This window comes from Pelobates fuscus, chromosome 3 (assembly GCF_036172605.1).
Source record: "Pelobates fuscus isolate aPelFus1 chromosome 3, aPelFus1.pri, whole genome shotgun sequence".
Lineage (NCBI taxonomy): Eukaryota > Metazoa > Chordata > Amphibia > Anura > Pelobatidae > Pelobates > Pelobates fuscus.
Window position 1 is genome coordinate 272,124,787 of NC_086319.1, and position 23,416 is coordinate 272,148,202.

The window sequence follows — 23,416 nt, forward strand, 5'->3', positions numbered from 1 at the left end:
TATTGCTAAAGTCTATATAAGTAACAATAAAACATTGTTAATACAGCTATGAAAACAGACGAGAGGTTTTGTTGGGGCATTAAAGGTAAATAATGTGCATATGTAGGGTAATACGCAAAGATTTAGGAACACATGCCCGTTGATTAAATAGAGGGATAGAAGAATTAGGTACCAAATCTGATTAATCCCTTCCCAGCCGCTCTGGAGCCACTTTAAACTCTAGTCCCAGCTTTAAGCCCCAACCCCCACACACTTCAAATACACAGTTATGTCTACTGAAATCTCCATTCACTGGAAACAAATGGGTCAAATACTCCCCATTTCTGGGCTGTGAAGGGTGATACTTAATACGGTAGCTATGTGGAATAAACAGTTTGGTAATTTGACTAGGTTAAGGATACATCAATCAGACTTGCCCTGCAGCGTTAGAAAGAGGTAGGATGGATTGGGTATGAGGAAAATTGATCTGAAAAGAGGAAATCTGCATTATAGAGCCTCTGTGTTCACTGGGCTGTATGCTGCTAGCAATCTGTTGCTGTGTGATTGCGTGTGCGGTTGTGGAGTGTGCATTATAAACACCAATATCTAGCACTCAGAGATGCTGTTTGGAATAAGCTTGTGTGAGGAGTTGCAGGTGATGTCACAATGCGTGGGAGCAGGACACAGAACTCCAGGATGCATGCTGTGAGAATTCTAACAAAGATGGCAAATACAGAGTCAGACACCTGGCACCCTCCATTAATATCAGCTAAAATATGTAACCAATGATACTGAGAGAAAAAAAAATACTCTGAACTGTTATCGTAATGAGTCTCAGTTTCAGATTGATTATGTCCTAAGATTATTAGCTCTAGAAATCAAACGATTAACTAAACATATTAGAAAGAAGTTGATAAATAATTCAGTATATACATTATGTACTATTAATGAGGTTACAGTCATTAAAAGGGTAATCATTGATCCAAAACCAGGGACACAGTACAAGGTTCATGAAAAAAGTAATGAAGTAGGACACAGGATAATAATGAAACCGCATGAAGGACTGCTACACTGTATTTTTTTTTTAACAGATAGCGGGTTAGAGTGGTTATGGTGCCTAAATTGCTACTTTTAAATAAGCAAATTTATTTTTAACATTTAGTGACTGTTTTACTCAATGAGTGAAAAGGCAGAAAAGTGAAGAAAATCCCTCACTTACAAAATACATGTGGCCGCAACTCCTAAATAAGCATGGATATACAGGTTTTCATAATACTTATAGCAGTTCAATAGGTGCAATAACAAGGTTACCTTCTCGTTACTGGAATCCTCCCAGTAATCAAATGATTTCACACAGGACAAGTTTTTTGATCCGCACTCATAGGGAATCCCTAAAAATACATCAGGAAAAAATCATGGAAAACAAATGGCAAGATCTCTTCCTCTTGTATGCTGTATTGGTCCAATCATATAAAAGTTAAAAAAAAAATTATATGTGAACAAAGTATAAAAGGTCCAAAACATGAGCACTTGACCACCCACAGCTGCTGTACAGGGGGGGAGACCACCAAAGAAGCAGACCCTAAAGAAAGATTAGAGAAGCTCTGGACGCGTTTCACACCACTTCTGGTGCTTTCTCAACCAGGTAAAGCACCAGGAGTGTTGTGAAACAAGTCCAGGGCTTTTCTAATCTTTCTTTAGGGTCTGCTTCTTTGGTGGTCGCCCCCCTATACAGCAGCTGCTGGTGGTCCTATGCTCAGATTTTGGACTTTTTATACTTTGTTCACTCAACCTTTATTTTCATTTTCACATTCTTGGACCAATACAACATACATGAAGACTGCTGTTCTAGTTTTTTGTCATATGCATTTTCATTTTTGACTTCAATAAATGTGCATTTGTTTTCCATGATTTCTTCCTGATGTATTGTTGGGGATTCCCTACGGGTGCGGATCAACAAACTTGTCCGGTGTTACTCAATGAGTGCCAAAAACACAAAGAATGCCTCATACATGCTACTCTTATTGAAATCAGTGGTTAAAAAAAAAAAGAATATCTTCATCACATTCCCAAACTGGATTGACTATTTGATCTAATTTTACTTTGGTCAAAGACCATGTATTTGCACAACAGGTGCAAGACCTGTTCAATTGTTAGACACCATGTGGGTTTATATAGACAGAGTAATTCTGTGGCAAAGTTCTGAAAGTTGAGTAGTCACCATGGAAACCAATGGCATATATATGATGATTGCTTCAGATTTAGAACTTTCTTATCAGATATAGGGAGTCGAGGCTCGCTATTACTGAAAAGAAAATAAATGACCTCCAGGATAAGATCAGTTCTACCCAGCAACAGTCTACTGCTATCTCAAAATTAGATGAGGATACTAATCGTAGACTGATCAGTTTTGAGAAAGATCTCACTGAACGCAAAAGCAAAAAGTTCCTAAGGGATAAGCTTGATTACCAAAATGGGCAGATAAGGAACTGGCAGAGAAAACATAATTCTAGGCATACCCCTATTATTAAGGGTCAGCCCGTGTCATCAGTAAAGCGCTCCAGTTTCCACCACTCATATTCCCCTTCTAAAGGGATCCAGAGACAGAAATATAGGTCCTATGCTGATACAGTTAAAAATGACCTGAGTGCATCTACTTCCACTGGGACTAAGTTTGAATATAGGAAGAGTCACCGTCCCACGCCTTCACGCAATAAAGGCGAATCACCCAACCCGAATCATATTGTGTTGGGAAGAAATAGTCGACATTACAACACTAGGGAGGAGGGGTCTGGGAGGGGAGTTGATCAGGTTCTTGATCTAGGTGCTAAACCCAAGCAAAATTTCCCATATAGGAGCAATGGTCCCAGTACACGTGATCATTTTTTAGAGCTGGCCCCCCCTCAAACAGTAGGGGAGAGAACCTTCCCTATGTTCAGAAACATGCACAAAAAGAGGGGGGCCCCCATAGGGGAACAAGAGGAAGGAAGGAACAGTCCAGCCAAAATAAGATGTCTATGAGAGGTCTGTTCAATCTATCCTCCCATACCCTCAACCCAGGAGAAATCTCCTTGCTTAACAAAGGATTGAAATATGCCCCAGACAGATTACCTAATATCATTGATCTGTTTAAGGACCTTAACTACTTTGTCAGGAAACTGACTGTAGTTAGATCCTTCAACATCAGAGATTCTAAAGGCGTGGAGGTTTGTCCTAAAACCTTTAATACTCCACAGGATAAAATTGTCTTCTATAATTTAATTTCTCTTCTGGATGAACAGGAATGGCCATCTAGTCAATATGAGGATACAACAAACATTATAGAGGCCATCATTCCATCTGGCCTTAAACCCCCCTCTATGTATTATCCCCAGATAGATAAAGGTCCATATATCCAAATGTTCTACGATTTGGTCTTGAACGACCTGAGAACTCTCTGTAATAACCTTAAAAAGAAAAAAGATCGAGTTTGCAGTAATTTGGATAAAGCTGAATTAGCAGCTATCACCAGTTTGAAAACGAATAACAATCTCATCATTAAAGGGGCAGACAAGGGAGGGGGGATTGTTTTGTTGGATAGAGCTGCTTATCTGAAGGAATCAGAGTGAATACTCGAAAATAGAGATTATTATGAGGTCTTGGGAAGTGATCCCACTCGGCGCTTCAGGGGTGAACTGAGAGACCTCATAGAAGCAGCCTCACTGTGTGGTGCTATTGACAAAAAAGAAAGGAGCTTTTTTCTTTCAGCACAAGGAGAGATTCCCATTTTTTACTACCTGCCTAAGGTGCATAAGTCCCTCAGCAACCCCCCTGGCCGCCCTATAATATCGGGTATAAATTCATTAATCTCACCTATCTCCAAATGGGTTGATTTCCATCTGCAAAGATATGTCCCCCATTTGCCATCCTTTGTGAAAGACACAGGACATGTGTTGTCCCTGGTTAAGGAGATCGAATGGTCTGAACAATATTGTTGGCTAACGATAGACGTAGAAGCCCTCTATTCAAACATTGACCACACTTTGGGCCTAAAAGCCCTTTCCCTGTATCTAGGAGCAGATCCACTCCTTCCAGAGAAACAATCACAATTCATTATTAGTTTCACTGAATTTATGTTGAAACACAATTATTTTGAATTTAATGGAAAGTTTTTCATACAGAAGAAGGGAACTGCGATGGGGGCGAGTTTCGCTCCTTCCTACGCAAACTTGTTTATGGGCCATTGGGAACAAGAAATGATCTTTGCGGAACCACACTGGATGGAGCGGCTCGCCCTGTATCGAAGATTTATCGATGACATCCTAATTGTCTGGAGGGGGGATTGGAAAGATATTGACAACTTTATGACCTACATCAACAACAATAGATGGGGTCTTTCTTTCACGCATAAGAAACACAGGTCTACAATTGATTTTCTAGACCTAACTCTTACAGGTCTTGGGAACAGAATCATCACCAAAACTTTCCAAAAGAGTGTGGATGTAAACGGTTATTTACACGCCAATAGCTGTCATCATCCCACATGGATCCATAACATCCCTCTGGGACAATTCATCAGAATCAAACGGAACTGTTCGTTTCTGTCTGATTATGAAAGAGAATCCTTTGTTTTATGTCAACGTTTCGTTGAAAAGTCCTATCCATCGCACAAGATACTGAATGCTTATCTGAAAGGGCTTAATTATGGTGATACCCCCACCCTTGGGAATCATGTTATGGATCTTCCCAGCTCTAGACAATCCCTCGTAAGTACATATCACGAGCAAAAATTACACACAGATGAGCATTATATGATTCTCCAACTTCTGGACAATGTTCAAGTCCCGAAATGTAAGGCAGCTAAGTTTAACATCAGCACCAAGGAAGTGGGTAAGGGTACTACACCTATCTTTACTACTTCCTTTAGTAAAGCATATGATGACATCATCGAGATCTTTCATAAGTACTGGCCCATTTTGAGGAAAGATCCTTGGCTATCTTTTTGCATTTCGGATTCACCAAGAGTTACATTCAGGAAGGCACCTAGCTTGAAGAACATTCTAGCACCTTCCAAATTGCCATGCCACAAAGAGAGGAAAACGACACTGACAAAAAAGGGCTTCACAAGTAAACGTTGTGGTCACACTAAATGCTTGACATGTGGCTATATTTGGCATTCTACCCCAAGTTTTAGCCCCTTTAACAGCTCTGAATATTTTTTTGTTCAATCGGATATCAGCTGTAACACCTCCTTTGTGGTATACTTGTTAATTTGTCCCTGTGATCGGCAGTATGTGGGCCAAACAATAAGACCCTTGAAATGCAGGTTCCGTGAACACAGAACAGCTATAATTCGTAACAACTGCAAATCTTCAGTAGCTCGACACTTTTCTACTTTTCACGATAATAATCCTTCTGGCATTAGGTTATTGGGCCTAACACATATTCCCCCATTCCAAGATTTGGCTAAAAGGAAGAGGGAACTTATCAAATGCGAATCCATGTGGATCTTTAGGTTGAATACCATGACACCCAACGGCCTGAATGAGGAGTTAGATTTGTTCTAAGGGTTCTATTATTAGTTTTTCTCTGTTTATCCACATTTATATACCCTTATGTTGGTTCTGTGATTTTGGGTTCTGATTAGATGGTTTTGTGCAAATATCATGGGGTATATACCATAAGCACTTGCGATCACAGATCGCGCTCTAAACCCCTATACATAACGAATGTTTGCCCCTATATATAATTAATATGGGTTCCACATTATAGTTATTTATTGCTGTAATTTTTGGCCCCTTTTTGAAATGGTAGAAATATCTTTTAGGGGCTTATACCTTCCTTCTGTGTCTTCTATGAAGAGTCAGATTTATATTAAGGTTTTTACCATCTGGTTCGTTTATTTGTTTATACTTGCATATTTCCATGTCGGTTCTTTGGTATGGTATAGATATTTTTGTATAAATATCATGAGATATATCCCATATTATAAGTACTGGTGATTCTAGATCGCTTTTGAAGCTTATTGTCATTTATATGCACGATCAGTATCTGTCCCTTTAAGTTACATGGGTTCTGTACTATAGGTGTCTATTGGTACATTTTTGTCTTTTATGTTGTAAAATTTATGTATGTATATGGATGTTTTAGGGGTTTACCCTTTTCCTCTGTGTGCTCTATGGGTAGCTTTACTTATTATTTTCGTTGTTATCTTCATTCATCCTTATTCAATTTTATTTGTTCATTTATCTATACTTAATTGATGGGTGTATTTAAAGTTCGAACTGTGGCTGTTTCTGCATCTTGAGAAAGTCCCGTGGGCGGGACGAAACGCGTCGATGAGCCACAGCTGTTAGCTCGACACCCTGATCAGCTGTTGCAGGAAGAGGTCGGGTGCAGGAATCCCCGTGAGTATCTACTTGAAGCGTGTTCTGCTGCCGGCCGGTCTCCACACACCGCGGTCTTTTTTGAAGGCACCGACCGTGGTGCAACGCGTTCCCTGTTGGAGTGCCTTCTCTATTCACCGCGGTCTTTTTAGAAGACACCGACCGCGGTCCAGCACTACACTCCTCACACGTCGGACTTCGTCCTGCTCCCGAGTATTCCTCTGGTTTATACCTCGGTGGGGGCCCCCACCGAGGTTAGGTACTTTTATTGAGTTTTCTCATTTATATTTTTGCTTCATTTTTATATAATTGTGTGTTTTTTTTTTATATATCTAGATAGCTATATTATGTCATATATCTAATATTATATTAACCTTATCAATTGTAGATCTATCTAGCTATCTTTTTATTTATCATTGAATAATAAATACATTTATATTTGTATAAATTTTGGTTATCCTTATAGTTTATTTAGGAGCGCACATGCATTCTATATCGTGAGCTTACACTCATATTTAGTCGCTTGTATATGTATGTTGCTGCCCATTTTTATTTATTTTTTGATATTAACTACACCGTGTTCTTTGATCTGTTACTTTCCAGATTTAGAACTTTTCACCAGATTTACTCTATGCTTGGCCCCCAAGTGCTCTATGAAGACACCTAATAATAGCTAGAGCAATACCAGTTTACTTTGGAAACATCACTGTGTCGCTCAGATTGCTGAGGAGTATCTATGGGTGGAAGAAGTTAGACAAGGTTCCTGGAGTGTGTATCACAAGGCTGAAACTGCAAATCACCTCTATACATGCATTGTTTACATGAAACTTTACACTTGTACGTGTTTTTTTGTCATTTAGGATCACCTTTTAATGCAGTGCTTTCACCCTCACAACCTTCCCCTCCAAAATGAGTATTTCATAAAGATAAACTCTTTATGAAATATTTACATTGAGTTAGAGGCGTAACTAGAAACCACAGGGCCCCGGTGCGAAAATTGCCCTGCCCCTCCACGAGTCTCATTAACTCTCGCCAGCCTGTCCTTGTGTCTCATGTTTTACTCTGCTGTTTTAAAGATGTGCCTCTAGTGGCTGTCATATTGAGCAGATGTACAACAATGTTTTCAACTACAGTTGTAAGAGGGGGAATGAACCCAGACCGCTTGATTGAGATGCAGTAGTCTGGGTGCCTACAGTGTTTCTTTAATAGCTTGCCTTTTGCCAGACTGTATTTGTACACAAACTATCAAATGGCTACATTATAGTAGCCGCATTGGCAAATACAAGAGTAGATTCCTCTTCTGCTGTTACAGTGTGTACAACTTCCATGATACAGAGCTTCCTGTTAGCTAATCCTGTAATAAACCATACATTTATGACGGCAAACAGCAACTCTCTCTCTCTCTCTCTCTCTCTCTCTCTTTCTCTCTCTCTCTCTATGTATATATAAATACAACAGCAAAGGGGGTGGAGTGGGGAGCAGTCAATTAAAATGAAAGCTTCATTGACTGATCACCAGAAGTATAATCCTGCCCGCAAATGTAGTTCTCTGAGATAAGCTTCATTAATACCCCTAAAGCCGTAGCCCCGCTTTTGAATTTGTCAGGGAATTCCTGTACTGTTTTTCTATACCTGCTTATATCCGAATAATTTCTAAGTCAGAATCTGAATTAAGCACTAGGATGACAAGCGGTTGGTGGATATTATGTGCTGCTGAACAATGGTTAGTAGCTGTTCAATTCTAGTCAGTCAATTATGCCTGTAGAAATCATAGATATCCTGAAACTAAGAAGGGGGATTCATTTGCTTCTATATTCTACTGTCAATCATAAATTCTAACACTGAACACTGAATTTGAATGGCTTGCAAATGCTTACAAAAGGGGAGCAGTCATTTTCCATGGGAATGAAATAGAATGCAATCTTATCAATTAATTCCTTCAATGTATTCCACATAGAGCAAACCAAAAGGCAGCCAATAAAACAAACAGCAATTCCAGATTACCTGTATCTTGACGTCTGCTGGGCAGAGTCCTTTGGAAGCCTCCAAGCATGAAGCAATGCTTAGGCCAAAAAAAAATACTTAATAATTAATAAATAAAAAAATCTGGATATCTGCAGCACTGTTAGCTACAACATCCATCTACACAAAGATGATGCAAATAAAATAATCTATTAAAAATTGAATGAAGATACAGTGAAAGTTCAGCAGAAGTGGAAGACAGACTAAAGGTGTTTAATGCTTTTTTTGCAGCTTTCTCAATAAAAAAAAAAAAAAAAGTTCTTTATATGATAAATTAACAGCCACAATCAGGTGGACGGTGCAGGTCACATATGGATGGATTACCATGAGTAGCTAGCCATCATGTCAGGGGAGGTGTTTGTGATGTTTGTTTTCTGCTCATGCCCAAATACTAATAAGTATTTGGGGTTATTGGTTAATTATCAGATCATTTCAAATAATTTTCTTTTTCGGTGTCGATTCCTCTTCAGAATGATTTTTATAACTGAAGCTCAATTGTTAACCATAAGCTATAGGGCCCTTTTTCCTGATGCAATAATGGTAGAGTTTTTTTGTTTATCTTTATTATATTGTTTTTCTGTGCACAAAATAACATAATGACTTGCAGTGCCACAACAGCATTTCGATGAATAGTGAAAAACATATAGTTAAACAGTATATGGCATTTGGACATACCTGGGAAATTTTATACAGTAACAGAAAACATGCTAAATCAGGCCTGTCTAGCTATTCCTGGCACAAGTTGAATACGTAACATAATTGTAAGGTATAATATTGAGAGTCTAGCGAGACCTGTACGCTAGCGAGTATGTAGTTTAGGACTGACTAGGTACAAGATGATAAAGAGAAGCATGCTTGGCTATCCTTTAGCATAAACAATAATAAAACAGGCTAAGTATGCATGTATGAACAACTAAAAAATAAACATGGTGTATGCATGAATGTATTTCCATAAAGGAGACTGGCGTGCATGAGTAGATAAAAACTCGCTACACTAATAAAGAAATCTGTGACACGTGAAGAGAGACAGGTTGCAAATAACAGAGGGAACCTCAGGGGAACACAGGTCAACAACATCTAGATGGTCAACATATATGACATTCTAAAATCAAAATAAGCAAACTATCATGACATGTTTGATTGTGGCTGGAAAGGAGTGTGTAGTTGAGCAGTCCTATGCCCTAGCGTTGAATCTCTAGATCAGCCGGTGCCAACACGAGGCTGCAGGCTTGTACTTCTCTACAGGTAAGCCACCAGACTCCGTTGGTCCCATTGCCTCAAAGACCCCAAGTATAGAGGCCCAATGGCCACTGCCAACCAGCCACCGGATATGTAGGTGAGCATATACACTAATCCTTATAGACCTCACACTCCTGGTGCATGATTCCATTGCTTGAAGGTCTTGTAGGGGGTGAGTACCCACCGATTCTCCTCCAGAGAAGGTTGACGACCGGGACCTCAGAGGCTCCAACTGACCGCATGGTTCCATTGCTTGCTCAGGCTTTGCAGGCTGCTGCAGGCTATGTTGGTCTGGACTCTAATTTTGCCTAACATCCACAACATAGATGGTTAAATGCTTCCATGAAGTCCCTTACAGGTGTCTGAGGCGCTCGCTGCCTCGCGGTCACCATCTGGAGGGTTTAGTCAGCATGTAAAAGGCCTGTAGATCCCCGAGGGCCCAGAAACTGGCGTGCCAAAGGATGAGAATTGGGATGCCGGGATAACCCCCAACGGCGGGGGAGGGGGGCAGCCAGGGGTCCGGGCCGACATTTCAAAAGCTGGGTAAGAAGTAACGTATGGGGAGATCGACCACCTCTCAGGCACTCGCTTCACCAAGTAGGCCGCAACATGGCAAATGAGCAAAATTATCAGAGATACTCAGGGGTGCCCCTAGATTGATTGCACTTCAGATCCACAGGGATACTCAGGGTCCCCAAGATTTTTGAAGCCGCTGAGAGTCCAAAATATGTATAAAACGCAGGGTATCACACAGAGCTCAAGCGAAGTGCGGCCGCTCAGCATGGCAGTCAGGCCCCGCCCTCTTGTAGACATGTTTTAAAAAGTAGGTGAATATTGAGATTGTGATCAATTCAGCATTGTTATTTGCTCAATTGCAGTCAATAACATGTCAATATATATCACACGTGAGATTGTAATTGCCCCCATTTTCAGATTAAGGCCTTCGACATACTGTATTTACAATATGAAAAAATAATTCTGAAGGAAGGGTAATCGATTCACTGATGCAGCATTGATGCAGCCTGGACAGCCTGAGATAAAAGTGACACTCCTGAGCAGCAATCACATATGTAAATAGTGTATACAGTGCATATATATATATATATATATATACACCCTGTTCCAAATTATAATGCAAATTATTTTTTTAGAATTTACCTAAATAATTGATGTAAATAACAGTCAGCATAATTCTCATGTTATCAACTATTAACCCCTTCAGGACGGAGTCAATAGTGCACGTTCTGATCAAAACAAAACGTAAACAAAAACTGGAATTTGCGCTATATGTCTGTTCACCCGTAGTTCCCCTCTTTCATATTATATGCACCCACACTTATTATATATCATTTTGTTCAGGAGAAACAGGGCTTTAATTTATCATTAACTATTCATATATGGAACATAATTCATTATGAATAAAATGTAAAAAAAATTTGAGAAAATAAGATTTTTTTTTAAATTTGTATTTCCGTCTGACATTTTAGCTGTGAATGTCATAATACTGTTAGGTTTTACTGCACAAAAATGCACATATTTGTAATCAGCGATGTCTCACGAGTACAACAGTATCCCCCATTAACAGGTTTTATGGTGTTTTAGAAAGTTACAGGGTCAAATATAGAACGTTCCATTTTCAAATAGAAATTTGCCAGATTGGTAATGTTACCTTTGAGACGGTGTGGTAGCCCAGCAATGAGAATTACCCCCATAATGGCATACCATTTGAAAAAGTAGACAACCAAAGGTATTGAAAGTGGGGTATGTTTAGTCTTTTTTAGTAGCCACTTAGTCACAAACACTGGCCAAAGTTAGCGTTCATATTTGTTTTTGTGTTAAAAAAGCAAAAAACTAATATTTGGCCAGTGTTTGTGACCAAGTGGCTACTAAGAAAGACTGGACATACCCCACTTGCAATACCTTGGGTTGTCTACTTTTGCAAATGGTATGCCATCATGGGGGTAATTCTCATTCCTGGGCTACCATACGCTCTCAAAGGCAACATAACCAATCTGGCAAATTTCAATGTCAAAAAAATTAAATGCAAGCCTTATATGTGACTCTCTAACTTTCCAAAACACCATGAAACCTGTACATGGGGGGTACTGTTATTCTCGGGAGACTTCACTAAACACAAATATTAGTGTTTTAAAACAGTAAAACATACAACAATAATATAGTCCATAAAAGTGCCGTTCGTTTGTAAAAAATGCAAAAAACGTCACTTTTACTTAAAATATCATCGTTGTAATACAATTTACCAATTTGAAACACTAATATTTGAGTTCAGCGAAGTCTCCCGAGTAAAACAGTAGCCCCCATGTACAGGTTTTATGTTGTCTTGGAGAGTTACAGGGTCAAATATAGTGCTTGCGAATTAAATTCTCAGCACTTTCTCCCTGTGTTGTCAGGTATGCCAATCAAATTTTAATTAATCAAATCACCTAATTATGTTAAAAGATTACTTAAATATACACGTAGAATTTTAATATATATGCATTTATAGGTATTTAAATTCTACGTGTATACTAATGCAATCTTTTATGTAATTATATGTATTTATCTATATATATATATATTTGCGGTTATTTGCATTTTATATATAGATATATATAGAATGTGTATATATCTATATATATATAATATATGTATATTATATATATGTAACGTCATTCTAAGTGTATTTTAATACTAATATATGTACTTATATTAGTATTAAAATACACTATGTATGACGTTAAATATATATAATATACATATATATTATATATATAATATATATACATATATTATATATATAAAAATGCATTTAATTTATTTTATAACCTGTCTAATATTTTTTTTTTACACCTCCTACCAGCAGGGGGACTGTCTAATATTTTAGACAGTCCCCCTGCTGGCAGATCCACAGCCAGCTATAGGGGGCCATGTGATCGCTCTTTGAGAGCGATCACATGGCCCCTGGGGGCCTGATTTGCCGTGGGGAGGGCTGCCTGGGCTGTGAGGCAGTCCTCCCGAAGCGGAGCGCCGGTAAGGTAAGTATACCGGGCGCTCCAGGGGCTTCAGCCGTTACAGCGTGCTATGCCGTCACAACGGCTTTAAAGCCCACTTAATCCGTGACGGCATAGCACGTCGTAACGGCGTTAAGGGGTTAAGAGTACAATTTAAATTTTATTGAACAAACCTCCTAATGATAACAGTATTTTGTTTTAAACATAAAAAACTTACAATGCCCTGTTCCAAATTTTTACGCACAGTAAGTTTCAAAACACTTTATAGGTTGTAAAGAACTGAAAATTGTCATTTGTTGTGTTTGCTGCATATTTACTGAAATCAAAAGCTATTTCAATGAAACTTATAACATTTTAACTTTTTAAACATTTTAACAGGTCACCTTATATTTTAACATAGGACCCCTTATTTGATAGCAGCTTCACAAGTCTTGGATCCATTGAACTTGTGAGTTTTTATACAGTTTCTGCTTGAATTTGTTTGCAAGATGTCAGAATAGCCTCCCAGAGCTGCTGTTTGGATGTAAACTGCCCGCCCACCCTCATAGATCATTTGCTTGAGGATGATCCAAAGGTTCTCAAAAGGATTGAGGTCAGGGGAGGATGAAGGCCACACCATGACTTTCTCTCCTTTTATCCCCATAGCAGCCATTGATGCAGAGGTATTCTTTGCAGCATGAGATGGTGCATTGTCATGCATGAAGATGATTTTATTACGGAAAGCATAGTTCTTCCTTCTGTACCAGGGAAGAAAGTGGTCAGTCAGAAACTCCACATAGTTTGCAGAGGTCATCTTTACACCTTCAGGAACCCTAAAGGGGCCGAACAGCTCTCTTCCCATGATTCCGGCCCAAAACATGACTCCACCACTGCCTTGCTGACGTCGCAGCCTTGTTGGAACAGGGTGGCCGTCCACCAACCATCCACTACTCCATCCATGTGGACCATACAGGGTTGCACGGCACTCATCAGTGAACAGGACTGTTTGAAAATTAGTCTTCATGTAGCAGCCGTTTCTGTTAGTGGTGGGCGAATAGAAGGTTTATGCACAGTTGCAAGACTCTGGAGGACTCTACACCTTGATGTCCGTGGGACTCCAGAGGCACCAGCAGCTTCAAATGTCTGTTTGCTGCTATGTAATGGTATTTTAGCAGCTGCTCTCTTGAACTGATGCATGGATCTGGCAGAAATCTTCCTCAATGTGCCTTTATCTGCACAAACCTGTCTGTGCTCTGAATCAGCAGCAAATCTCTTAAATAGTGCGATGATCGCGCTTAAGTTTTTGTGAAATATCTAATGTTTTTATACCTTGTCCAAGGCATTGAACTATTTCACTCTTTTCGGCAGCAGAGAGATCCTTTTTCTTCCCCATATTGCATGAAAATGGTGCTCTGCTTAATAATGTGGAACACCCTCCTTTAGTAGTTTTTCCTTAAATTGGGCTCACCTGACAATCTAATTATCACAGGTGTCCGAGATTGTTTCAGTGATCAAAAGAGCCCTGAGACGGGGGGCGTGGCCAGCTGAGCAGCCGACTAGACGTGCCTGTGCAGAGCTCCTGCTACCCAGACCACAAAAACGATAAAAAAGCCACGAAAACGAGCAAAATCGAAGACAAATTGTCGCCTCTACCTCCAACATAAGGATGGGGCGCAAACACCGTAGGCTATCCCACACACAGGGGGCATTTGCCAGACCGATATTCGACGGTCCTTTGATGGGCCGCGGCCCCAGGCCCAGACCAAGATGGCCCCTGCTACAGCACGAGGCTCCAGTAACTCGGAAGACTCCATGGAGGAAGGTGATATAGAGGCCCCGAAAACATTGAGTGGAGTACATCAGAGGGCAGACTCTGATACAGATGCCTCCCTGTCCACTAAGGGGGATATTAAACAACTTTTATTAGACCTACGGGCGGTGTGGAAAGCGGACCTCGCGGGGGTTCAGACTGAAATCACTACTCTGACCCACCGCGTCGATGAGGTGGAATCCAGAGGGAAGGAAAGAGACGGCTTAATAGCAGAGTCCCAAACCCAAATACAGGCCATGTCCCTGCAGATCCAGAGACTTACCAACACGGTCACGTCTCTGGAGGCCAGACACCGCAAGAGAAACATCAGGCTCTGAGGCATTCCAGAGTCCGTGAACCAGGAGGCCCTGATGAACTTGCTACCAAAGTAGCCAGAGCATTGGGGGTGCAGGCGGTAAACGGAGCACAGCCCCTGATATCGGCGTTTCGCATCGGAAAGCCCCTACTGCCCCTGCAGACGCCCCAAGAGACACCATCGTGATCACACGAGATATCTCGGTCAAGACAGCCCTCCTGTCCCGCTCCAGAAACCAGGACACGGTGGCAGTGGAAAACAGTCATGTAAGACTTTTTGATGACTTACCATTCTCGGTGTTAGCGGAGCGACGCAGATTTCAACCAATCACCAGGGCCCTCAGAGACCACGGAATCCGGTACATATGGGGAGCGTCCGGAACACTGGTAATACCCCACGGCGATTCTGTATTGGCCCTGTCAGCAGGGGAAGACCCAACCAAGGTTTTTAACACGCTGGGACTGCCCGTCACAACGCTGCAACCAAAAGGAATGACGGCAGGGACGACCAACCTAGTACCCGGCCAGAACGGACCACCCCAGAGCAGAGTCCAAAACCCGCCTTAACTTACCGGCAGACCGCGGTGGCCACACCGGTTATCCATCGGGCGGTACCACATTACCACTGAACGACTGCTTGAACCACACTGAACAACTAGAGACTGCTTCCCAATAACCTGGAGCATAGCCTCTCAGCCAGTGTAATAGCTCATTACTAGCCAATTCCGCAGTTCAGTTTATCAGGTATCCTCTAATGAGACTGACCTTTAAATTGCATATACGTTACTTGATTTTACATTCTAATTTTTAATGTCTATAATGTTATTTACCGTATTATCAGAGTGTCAGACCAGGTTATATAGCCTGCCAACTAGCATGTGATTAACACGACAACTTCTATTTATGCTGGGTCCTATAATTTAATTCTGATCTCTAACACACGTGATACCATACCTGTTGATTCACTTAGGGTACATATTACCATCTTATGTCTTTAATTGCCGATATACCGCACATGCACTGTTCTATTATGCCAGCTGCAAAACAAAAACAAGGCTACCTTTTGCAGGAGTTTATTTCCCTCGATTGCATTCGGGGCTCATGTGAAATCCCACTGTCATACTCTGTTACACACTGTTTAAATGCCTGTATGTCTAAGAAAGTGAGTACAGCAGATTAAGAAGGTCACCACGCAACTGTCCTGCTAGTACAAATTAGTGTAGCTATATTGGTGATGGTATATTAAGCATTAAGTATTGGTTAACGTTGACGCTTACAAACAGCCTTGTCTCCCCCACTACACACCCTCTAGACCGAACACCTATATGCTATTTACATAAAGCTACATAAAGCTACGTAGCATCCTGTCCTTAGCGGTTTACCATAAAGGTAACAGACACAATAGCAAAAGAAGAAGGAGGCAGAACCCCTCACGCATTACTATGCTTATACCCAGGGGAGCTAAAATTGTACAACCCTTATACTTAAGCATCCTGTTAAGTTAAACTAATAGGCAGCCACTCACCACAGCAGGCCACAGAGGTCCTTGCCCTAGCATACCACTAGTGTACTCAACGAGCCACAAGTGTCCTCGTACCTCAGACCCATGCTAGGCTCACCCTAATCGGCCTACGCCGCACGTCCCTAGGGTCAAACTGGACAATCCAACATATTTACCCACAGCTAACCTATATCTTTACCATGGTTTTTATATTTGAAACATATGCATCTAACCAACAACCTCCTAAGCTTGACCATCACCTCAAACAGATGTGATGTCTCCCCTCCTGCCCAGATAGTGGAAGCCTAACGCCGTCATTGTGGGATGTTACGTCATGCAAACTGAGATACGTAATTACTCTGTTCATAAATGTTATATACGTTACTTTACTTATAAAATAACAGTGCAGTATGCTTTAACTCTTTGTACGTACCAACACTGACTAATGTATATTCGTGATGTACCTTATTCTTGTCACTGCCAAATGATGTAAGTACTACTGCACTGCCAAAAATAAAGAATAAAAAAAAAAAAGAGCCCTGAGACACAATGCCATCCATGAGTTAAACTGAAAAAAAAAATGTAATCTTTGTGACACTTAAATAGAATTTGCATAATCATTTGGAACAGGGTATATATATATATGCATATTAAATAGTTATTTTGTATGTCGATATACCATATTGTATATATACTACTTTATGTACTTTAAGTACATATAGATCTTCTGGTTCTGTGTCTATATATTTGGTGTTAATAAGATTTCTGTTTTTTCTTTTCTATTTCTAGCTCCGGTTTGATGTTGTCCCCAAGACTGCAGGTAGAGTGGTTTCTTTGGAATAACAAAGGCTCCTGTCTCTCTTTCTCTTTCAAATTCTATTTCCTCTTACATATCTTTAAATATGAATTTTGTTAACTACCTGATAAACACAAACAAGCATGTGAGTTCTCTCATGCCTCGTTTCCACTGAGCGGAACAGTTCAGGTCGGTACAGTTTGGAAGGGTTAGAATGGTCCAGCCTTTGTCATTTGTCGTGTAATTTGTTGTGAGCATTGACGTTTCCTGTCCGCCAATCAATGGATTGTATAGTGTGACGCCAGTAGCTCCGCCCTAACCGTACCGTACCATTTCCTATGGACCTTCATCTGAAGGGGGACCAGGAATGGTGCGGTTTGGTTGTATGGGCCACTTTCATAATGGAAACACTCCAAATAGCATACCATACAGAACCGACCAGAACCGTTCCGCTCAGTGTAAACGAGGCATGACAGTACCAATCTCAAAATGCACAACTACTCCAGCATTTATGGAAATAGGGCAATCTGAGGATCTCACTAAAACTAACAAAGTGGTATAATGCAACATAATAAGCCTATAATGGTCTATCCAGACAGAGTTATGAGATATGCTATATATTTATCATAGTAACCAAGTACCGCACAAAATGCACCAAACAATAAATAACATGCAAGAAAATGACACCAAAAAAATAGCAAATTGTCTTGCATATATTTGTCAGTGTGATATAAATATCAGTAGCAATTAAATAAATAATAATTATATATATATATATATATATTTTTTTAAACAATTCAATATACTTACCATATCAAACAAACACTACAGCAAACGTGAACCATACAATCAATAAAGGGCAAAGATTTTTAAAGTGCTACAAACAGCATATGACAAAGCAAGAATTAAAGTAAAATCACCGTTGTGGTTGAAATGTCTCTGCTTTTTAAAATGAAATAAAATCTTTAAGATGATATACATGCAAAGGTAGGTTGTATAAACTTAGATAACTATTACTAAAGGTCAGAAGGGTTTGAGACATGGAAAATAAGAGGTCAAATGTATGGACTATAGATATGGAATATATGTTATGGGAGAATAATAAATAGGGCACCCAGAGTGCTCTTTCAATCAACATTTAAGAATATGGAGATAGTGTTTCTGATGAAGCTACAAACCTGTAGATTAATTTCTGCTTAATTTTCTCTAATGGGATGCTCTCATATATTTACATGAAACTATGACTGGAGGGCTGAACACATAAATAAATAAGATATGTATACACACAACGGCAACACAATAGTGTAATAACCATATATTTATATACACTTCTATCACAATTTCATATTTGTTCCCAATATCCAAATTTCATCTACTTCCATCCCATTCCCATTTTACGAGTTCCTTCATCCCATCATTACACATTTCTTCAGTTCATATACTAATTTTTTTCCTCTTGCCGCATATGTGTATTTCTATATTTCCTAACTAGTTTAACATGTAAAAGTGATTCATGGCATGGAAATCCTTTAAGTGCAAATCAGTCAGTCCTTCCCAGAAGGCCGCACTGTGCACATAATATTGGAAGGGTTTGTTAGTGCAATTCAAGAAAAGATAGGCTATCAACTGCTACCATTAACTAAAAATGACAGAATTGGTTCTAATCATGGTGATATATAGGAGGATTGCATATAGAGTAAGGTTGCCAAGTGTACTGTCGGGGAGAATTAGTGAGTTAGTAAGTTACTGCCAAATCCAATAGATTGCATAAAAAACATAATTTATGGCTCTTAAGTTGTAGCTCTGTTATAAACTATTTTTGCAACGGAGAGTAGAGATAAAAAATCCTGATAAGGTGATTTGTGATATTATAAAGAAGAGAAATAGAGTCTAGACTAGAGCTTATTTACACCAATTTCTGATGTATGTTTATACATCATTTTCACAACCATTGTATTCTACACATTTTCCATGTTTTGTTCTACTGTTAATCTTCTAATGCTTTCTGTTTACTATACATTCTGCTAATACATATTTTTGCTGACTTTCCCTGTGTTTCACTCAACCACAAACTAACCATTTTCTTCTTCAACAGAGAACTTTCTCAAGCTGTGTACAGGAGAGGTTGGCTACGGATACAAGGGTTGCACTTTCCATCGTATAATCCCCAGTTTCATGTGTCAGGTAAGAGTGCATTGCTACTTTTTTTGTCTATTACTAACTGTACAGCGTCTGTCTCTATAAATTCCCAATCCCAATCTTACATTTTCCCAATTTTCAATTTTCACCAATCATCATGCGTTCATAATGGTACTTCCTCACATATCACACCTTTATCATTTTTATTCCTATCCCCTCATATTTGGCTTTCTACTCTCTTCCTTTTTGAAACTCCCACATTTTATACAGTCTTTTATTTCTCCTTAATTAAAGACAAATTTTACCCCTCGTTCAGTGCTGTACGTCCCTTTAAATCTTAACTTCATCGGGGGCGGGGCCGGGCGGCCATGCCAGCAGGCTGCATATCGCAAGGGCTCCCCGAGGAATCGACGAAACACAGGGTATATACCCACTTTACCCGGGCTTCTACTGACCAGGGGGTCCATGAAAAGAAGCCCTGGAGTGTCCCGGTGTAGCTGGGGCGCCCGAAGCAGGGTGGCTCTAGGTCCTGGTGAGAGACTCTGGGGCTCGGAGATTGAGGCCTACCCGGGAGGGGAGAGGGGCTGACGGCCGCTGCCTCGCTCTCCGCCCCGACAGCAACTATTATTTGCCTGGCGCACTCCTGGTCCCGTTACCCCCCCCTGTGGGCCGGGGGGGTCATCCCGGCCCCCACCGGGCGAGCTACCGCCTTTGCTTATCACCTGGGCGGCCCGAAGCCGGAGGAGAGGCTACCATGCGGTCTCACCAAAATGGCCGACGGCTGCACAGCAACTTTGCTGACTGGGACTGTAATCCCTCTGAGACAAACACACAACCTGAGTTGTCAACACTGGAGGTCCTTACGGGCTCTTGTGCCCCCATACAACAACACCGGCATATGTATGCTGACAGGCGAAAACCACCACAGCCAGCACTTCTTCCACGTACCTGTGTTAAAGCGGCAATACCCGAAGCACACCCAGGGCAACAGCAGACCGAGCAAGCCCTATCCACGATCAGTGCTGGAAGAATAACCCGAAAGCAGCCACAACCATGGACACACACCAAGGCTAGCAAGGCACGGCATTCAAACAAGCCCAACAACTGGGAAGCTATGGCGGGACTATAGGATCTCTTAGTGTAACCCCCACACCTGGGCATGGACTATGACCCCGATGTCTCACGCTTTGCGCTCAGTTGGAGCTGGCGGTGACCCCAGCCGTGCACCATAGGAAGCATAATGTACAGTATATGTTGACTAACACACACAACCTCTGCATATAATCTTGTATATAGTTAATTTTGTTTAAGCTTACAACGTACTGAGGGAGATAGCGGAATGTGTGATGCTCTGCCCGGTGGTACCCTGCTTTAATGAAAGTATCAGCTAAGTGGGAAACCGAAATATAACTGCATACTTCTCTTTAGTTAGCACTGCGTAATCTATCATAACCTGTAACGTTAATTTAATGTCTTACCTACTACATGTAATGTTATGCTGTTACTGAACAAGAAGTATGTACCTCGTTTAAGCATAGTCATGCCAAACCGTGCCAATGACACTAAAGCGGTGACACTAACGAAAATCAACCGTAAGCTACTGTTACTAAATCGACAAATAATTCACAATGACAGACGTAGTTACCCAGCTTGTATTTAACTTGTATTATTAACCAAAAAACTGTGCGTTTTCTCTGATGTTATCCAGCAGTTAGCGAATAAGTGCTTGTAATCTGTTTGGGAATGCTGTTGTGGCATCACTGGTATACGATTGTTAAACCATGCACAGAAAAAAATAAAGAATTTAAAAAAAAAAAAAAAAAAAAAATCTTAACTTCATCACCTTTCCATTTTTCAATTCCTCAACTTGTTCCCCTATTTCTTCTTAAGGGAGGCGATTTTACAAATCACAATGGCACTGGAGGTAAATCCATATTTGGTGGTAAGTTCGAAGATGAAAATTTTATCCTGAAGCATAGTACGCCCGGAGTCCTCTCCATGGCTAACGCCGGACCCAACAGCAACGGCTCACAGTTCTTTATCTCAACCATCAAGGCTGACTGGTGAGAGCATTACATGGGGATATGTGGGACAACAAAATGAGTGAGATATACTGAAGTATAAGAAGACACCAAAGACAATCTAGAAATACAGTAATCTGTTTTATGTGATTTAGCTATAGGGTTGGCAAGTCAGGGAAAGATAAAGAAAGATACTCTTGCAGAATAGTGTGTTATCGAACTGAAGCAAGAAAAACTTAGGGAGCATTATAGAAAGGATAAAGCTAGTCATTAGTATCTGAAAATAATCATATAATTATTTCTCTCATATAAACTCCCTTGCCAATCTCTTCACCCCTCCTCTTTTGTTTTGTATGTTCGAGCTAGGACATACATATTTCTAGATACTTTTTTCCGATCTATCTCTCCTCTGAACGTGCCATCTTCCTTCTCTTACTGTACTCTATTGTATTCTCTCCATGCCAGGTTGAACGGGAAACACGTGGTGTTCGGCAGTGTGGTAGAAGGAATGGAAGTAATAAAAAAGATGGAAAGTTATGGTTCCAACAGTGGAAAAACCAGCAAGAAGATTGTTATTGACGATTGTGGAGTTCTAGATGAAACACCTAGTGCTTGATGACTTTTTCCAACACACTTACAGCCTGACCATAATCAAGCTATTATCTGACCATGTCAAGTAAATTGTAAGTCATCAACATAACCCAAAGTGATTGCATTATGTTCAATCACTGCATTCTTAACAGCTCCCGCAGTATTCTGGCATTTCCTGAGTAATAATGTCATAAAGCAAAGCATTGCTCACACCCAAACCAGCTGCTTATAAAAACCACCAATCAAATTTGTGATCATGTTTACTTTGTGGTCAGTACAAAGTAGGTGATCATGTGTCTAGCTCCATCTACTTAATGACAGCTTCATCAGATCACAAACCAAGCAACATACTTTATATTCTCTGCAAAAAAAAAAAAAAGGTTTGTTATTGTCCTCAAATTATTATTATTTGTATTTAATCTTATTATTAAGGAAAGAGACACTGGATATTTTCAGGATCTCTACACATGAACAAAGACGATTCTTGTACTTCCACTGTTGAGGGTTCCCAAAAATGAAAACACTAGTAATCTGCTATTAAAGTGCACACTTGTGATTTCATATAAACATTATGAGGCCTCATTTTCCTGTATATTTATTTATTTGTGTAGAAATTAGACTTTGTCCTTTGTGCATGAAAATCTACATTCTGAAAAAAAAATATGTCTCGTACCTGTTGTCTAAATAACTAACCACTCCAATTTCCTAACAGAGTTTAAATTTAATGCACTGGGATTAAGATGCAAAGTTTAGGAGTGCCCAGCTGCCACAGCTCAGATCTAAAATGAAAACATATTTTCCGTTAATTCCTCCATTGCCTTCTTTTAGTCATTGCGATTAAAATGGCATTATACATGGGAGCCTTGACCTTCCTTATATAATGAATCATTTGTATTGGATGTATACCTAACAAAGCACTGATTAAATCTCCCCATTATACACTGCCTCGATTATTTGCTAAAGCAAGTTGGTATTTCAATTCTTAGGCCTAGAAACAAATTTCAGCTATGTTTTCTATATTATATATTTTGTCCCAAAATTTGAAATTCACTTGCTTCATATTGCAATACTTGCTTTATCTTGTAGACGTCAGTTTAGGTGAAATGCTAAGTATAACCCCCATTCTAAAGGTTCACGTTGGGCAATTAGTATTGGAAACTGTGGAGTTACAACAGCTGGAAAGTCAAACTCTACTCTGGTCTGCAGATTGTAAGCTCCTTTGAGCAGGGAGGGTGCCTACCTTATTTTTGTACGGTTCTGTATGTTTACATTTTGTATTTGTTAAGCCTCAGTAAATACTCTCACCTCTGTACTGAGCTGCTAATTATGTTGATGCTTTATGAATAAAAAATAATTATACATGTCATTTTTATCGGTACTTTTGCCAACCGCAGGTATCAGTAGGAGACAACAGAGGGGGCTGTAGCCACAAGAACATGGTCAGTGCAACTTTCAGTCAACGATCTAGCATACTTCACTGGTACTAGTCTATTATGGATGGGGTGCTTTTTAAAGGTTAAACTGCCCTATATTTGGCCAAGGTCAGTTCACTAAGGGTCGTGGTAGACGAGACTAAAATATCAAATATATATTATTTACACAAGTATTTAATTATATAAAAATATATTAACAGGCAGAACAACATTATA

The 23,416-nt window shown here is 40.0% G+C and overlaps 1 protein-coding gene across 1 annotated transcript in view; it reads left to right on the plus strand.

Moving 5' to 3' along the window:
* LOC134601114 (peptidyl-prolyl cis-trans isomerase-like) overlaps positions 1-23,131 on the plus strand; it is a 31,677-nt gene extending 8,546 nt beyond the window's left edge. The window contains exons 2-5 of the mRNA XM_063445547.1: positions 17,010-17,040; positions 19,112-19,200; positions 21,046-21,218; positions 21,642-23,131. Coding sequence (XP_063301617.1) covers positions 17,010-17,040; positions 19,112-19,200; positions 21,046-21,218; positions 21,642-21,792 — 444 coding nt within the window. The 3' untranslated portion in view covers positions 21,793-23,131. The remainder of the gene's footprint in view (positions 1-17,009; positions 17,041-19,111; positions 19,201-21,045; positions 21,219-21,641) is intronic.
* The last annotated feature ends 285 nt before the right edge of the window (positions 23,132-23,416 follow it).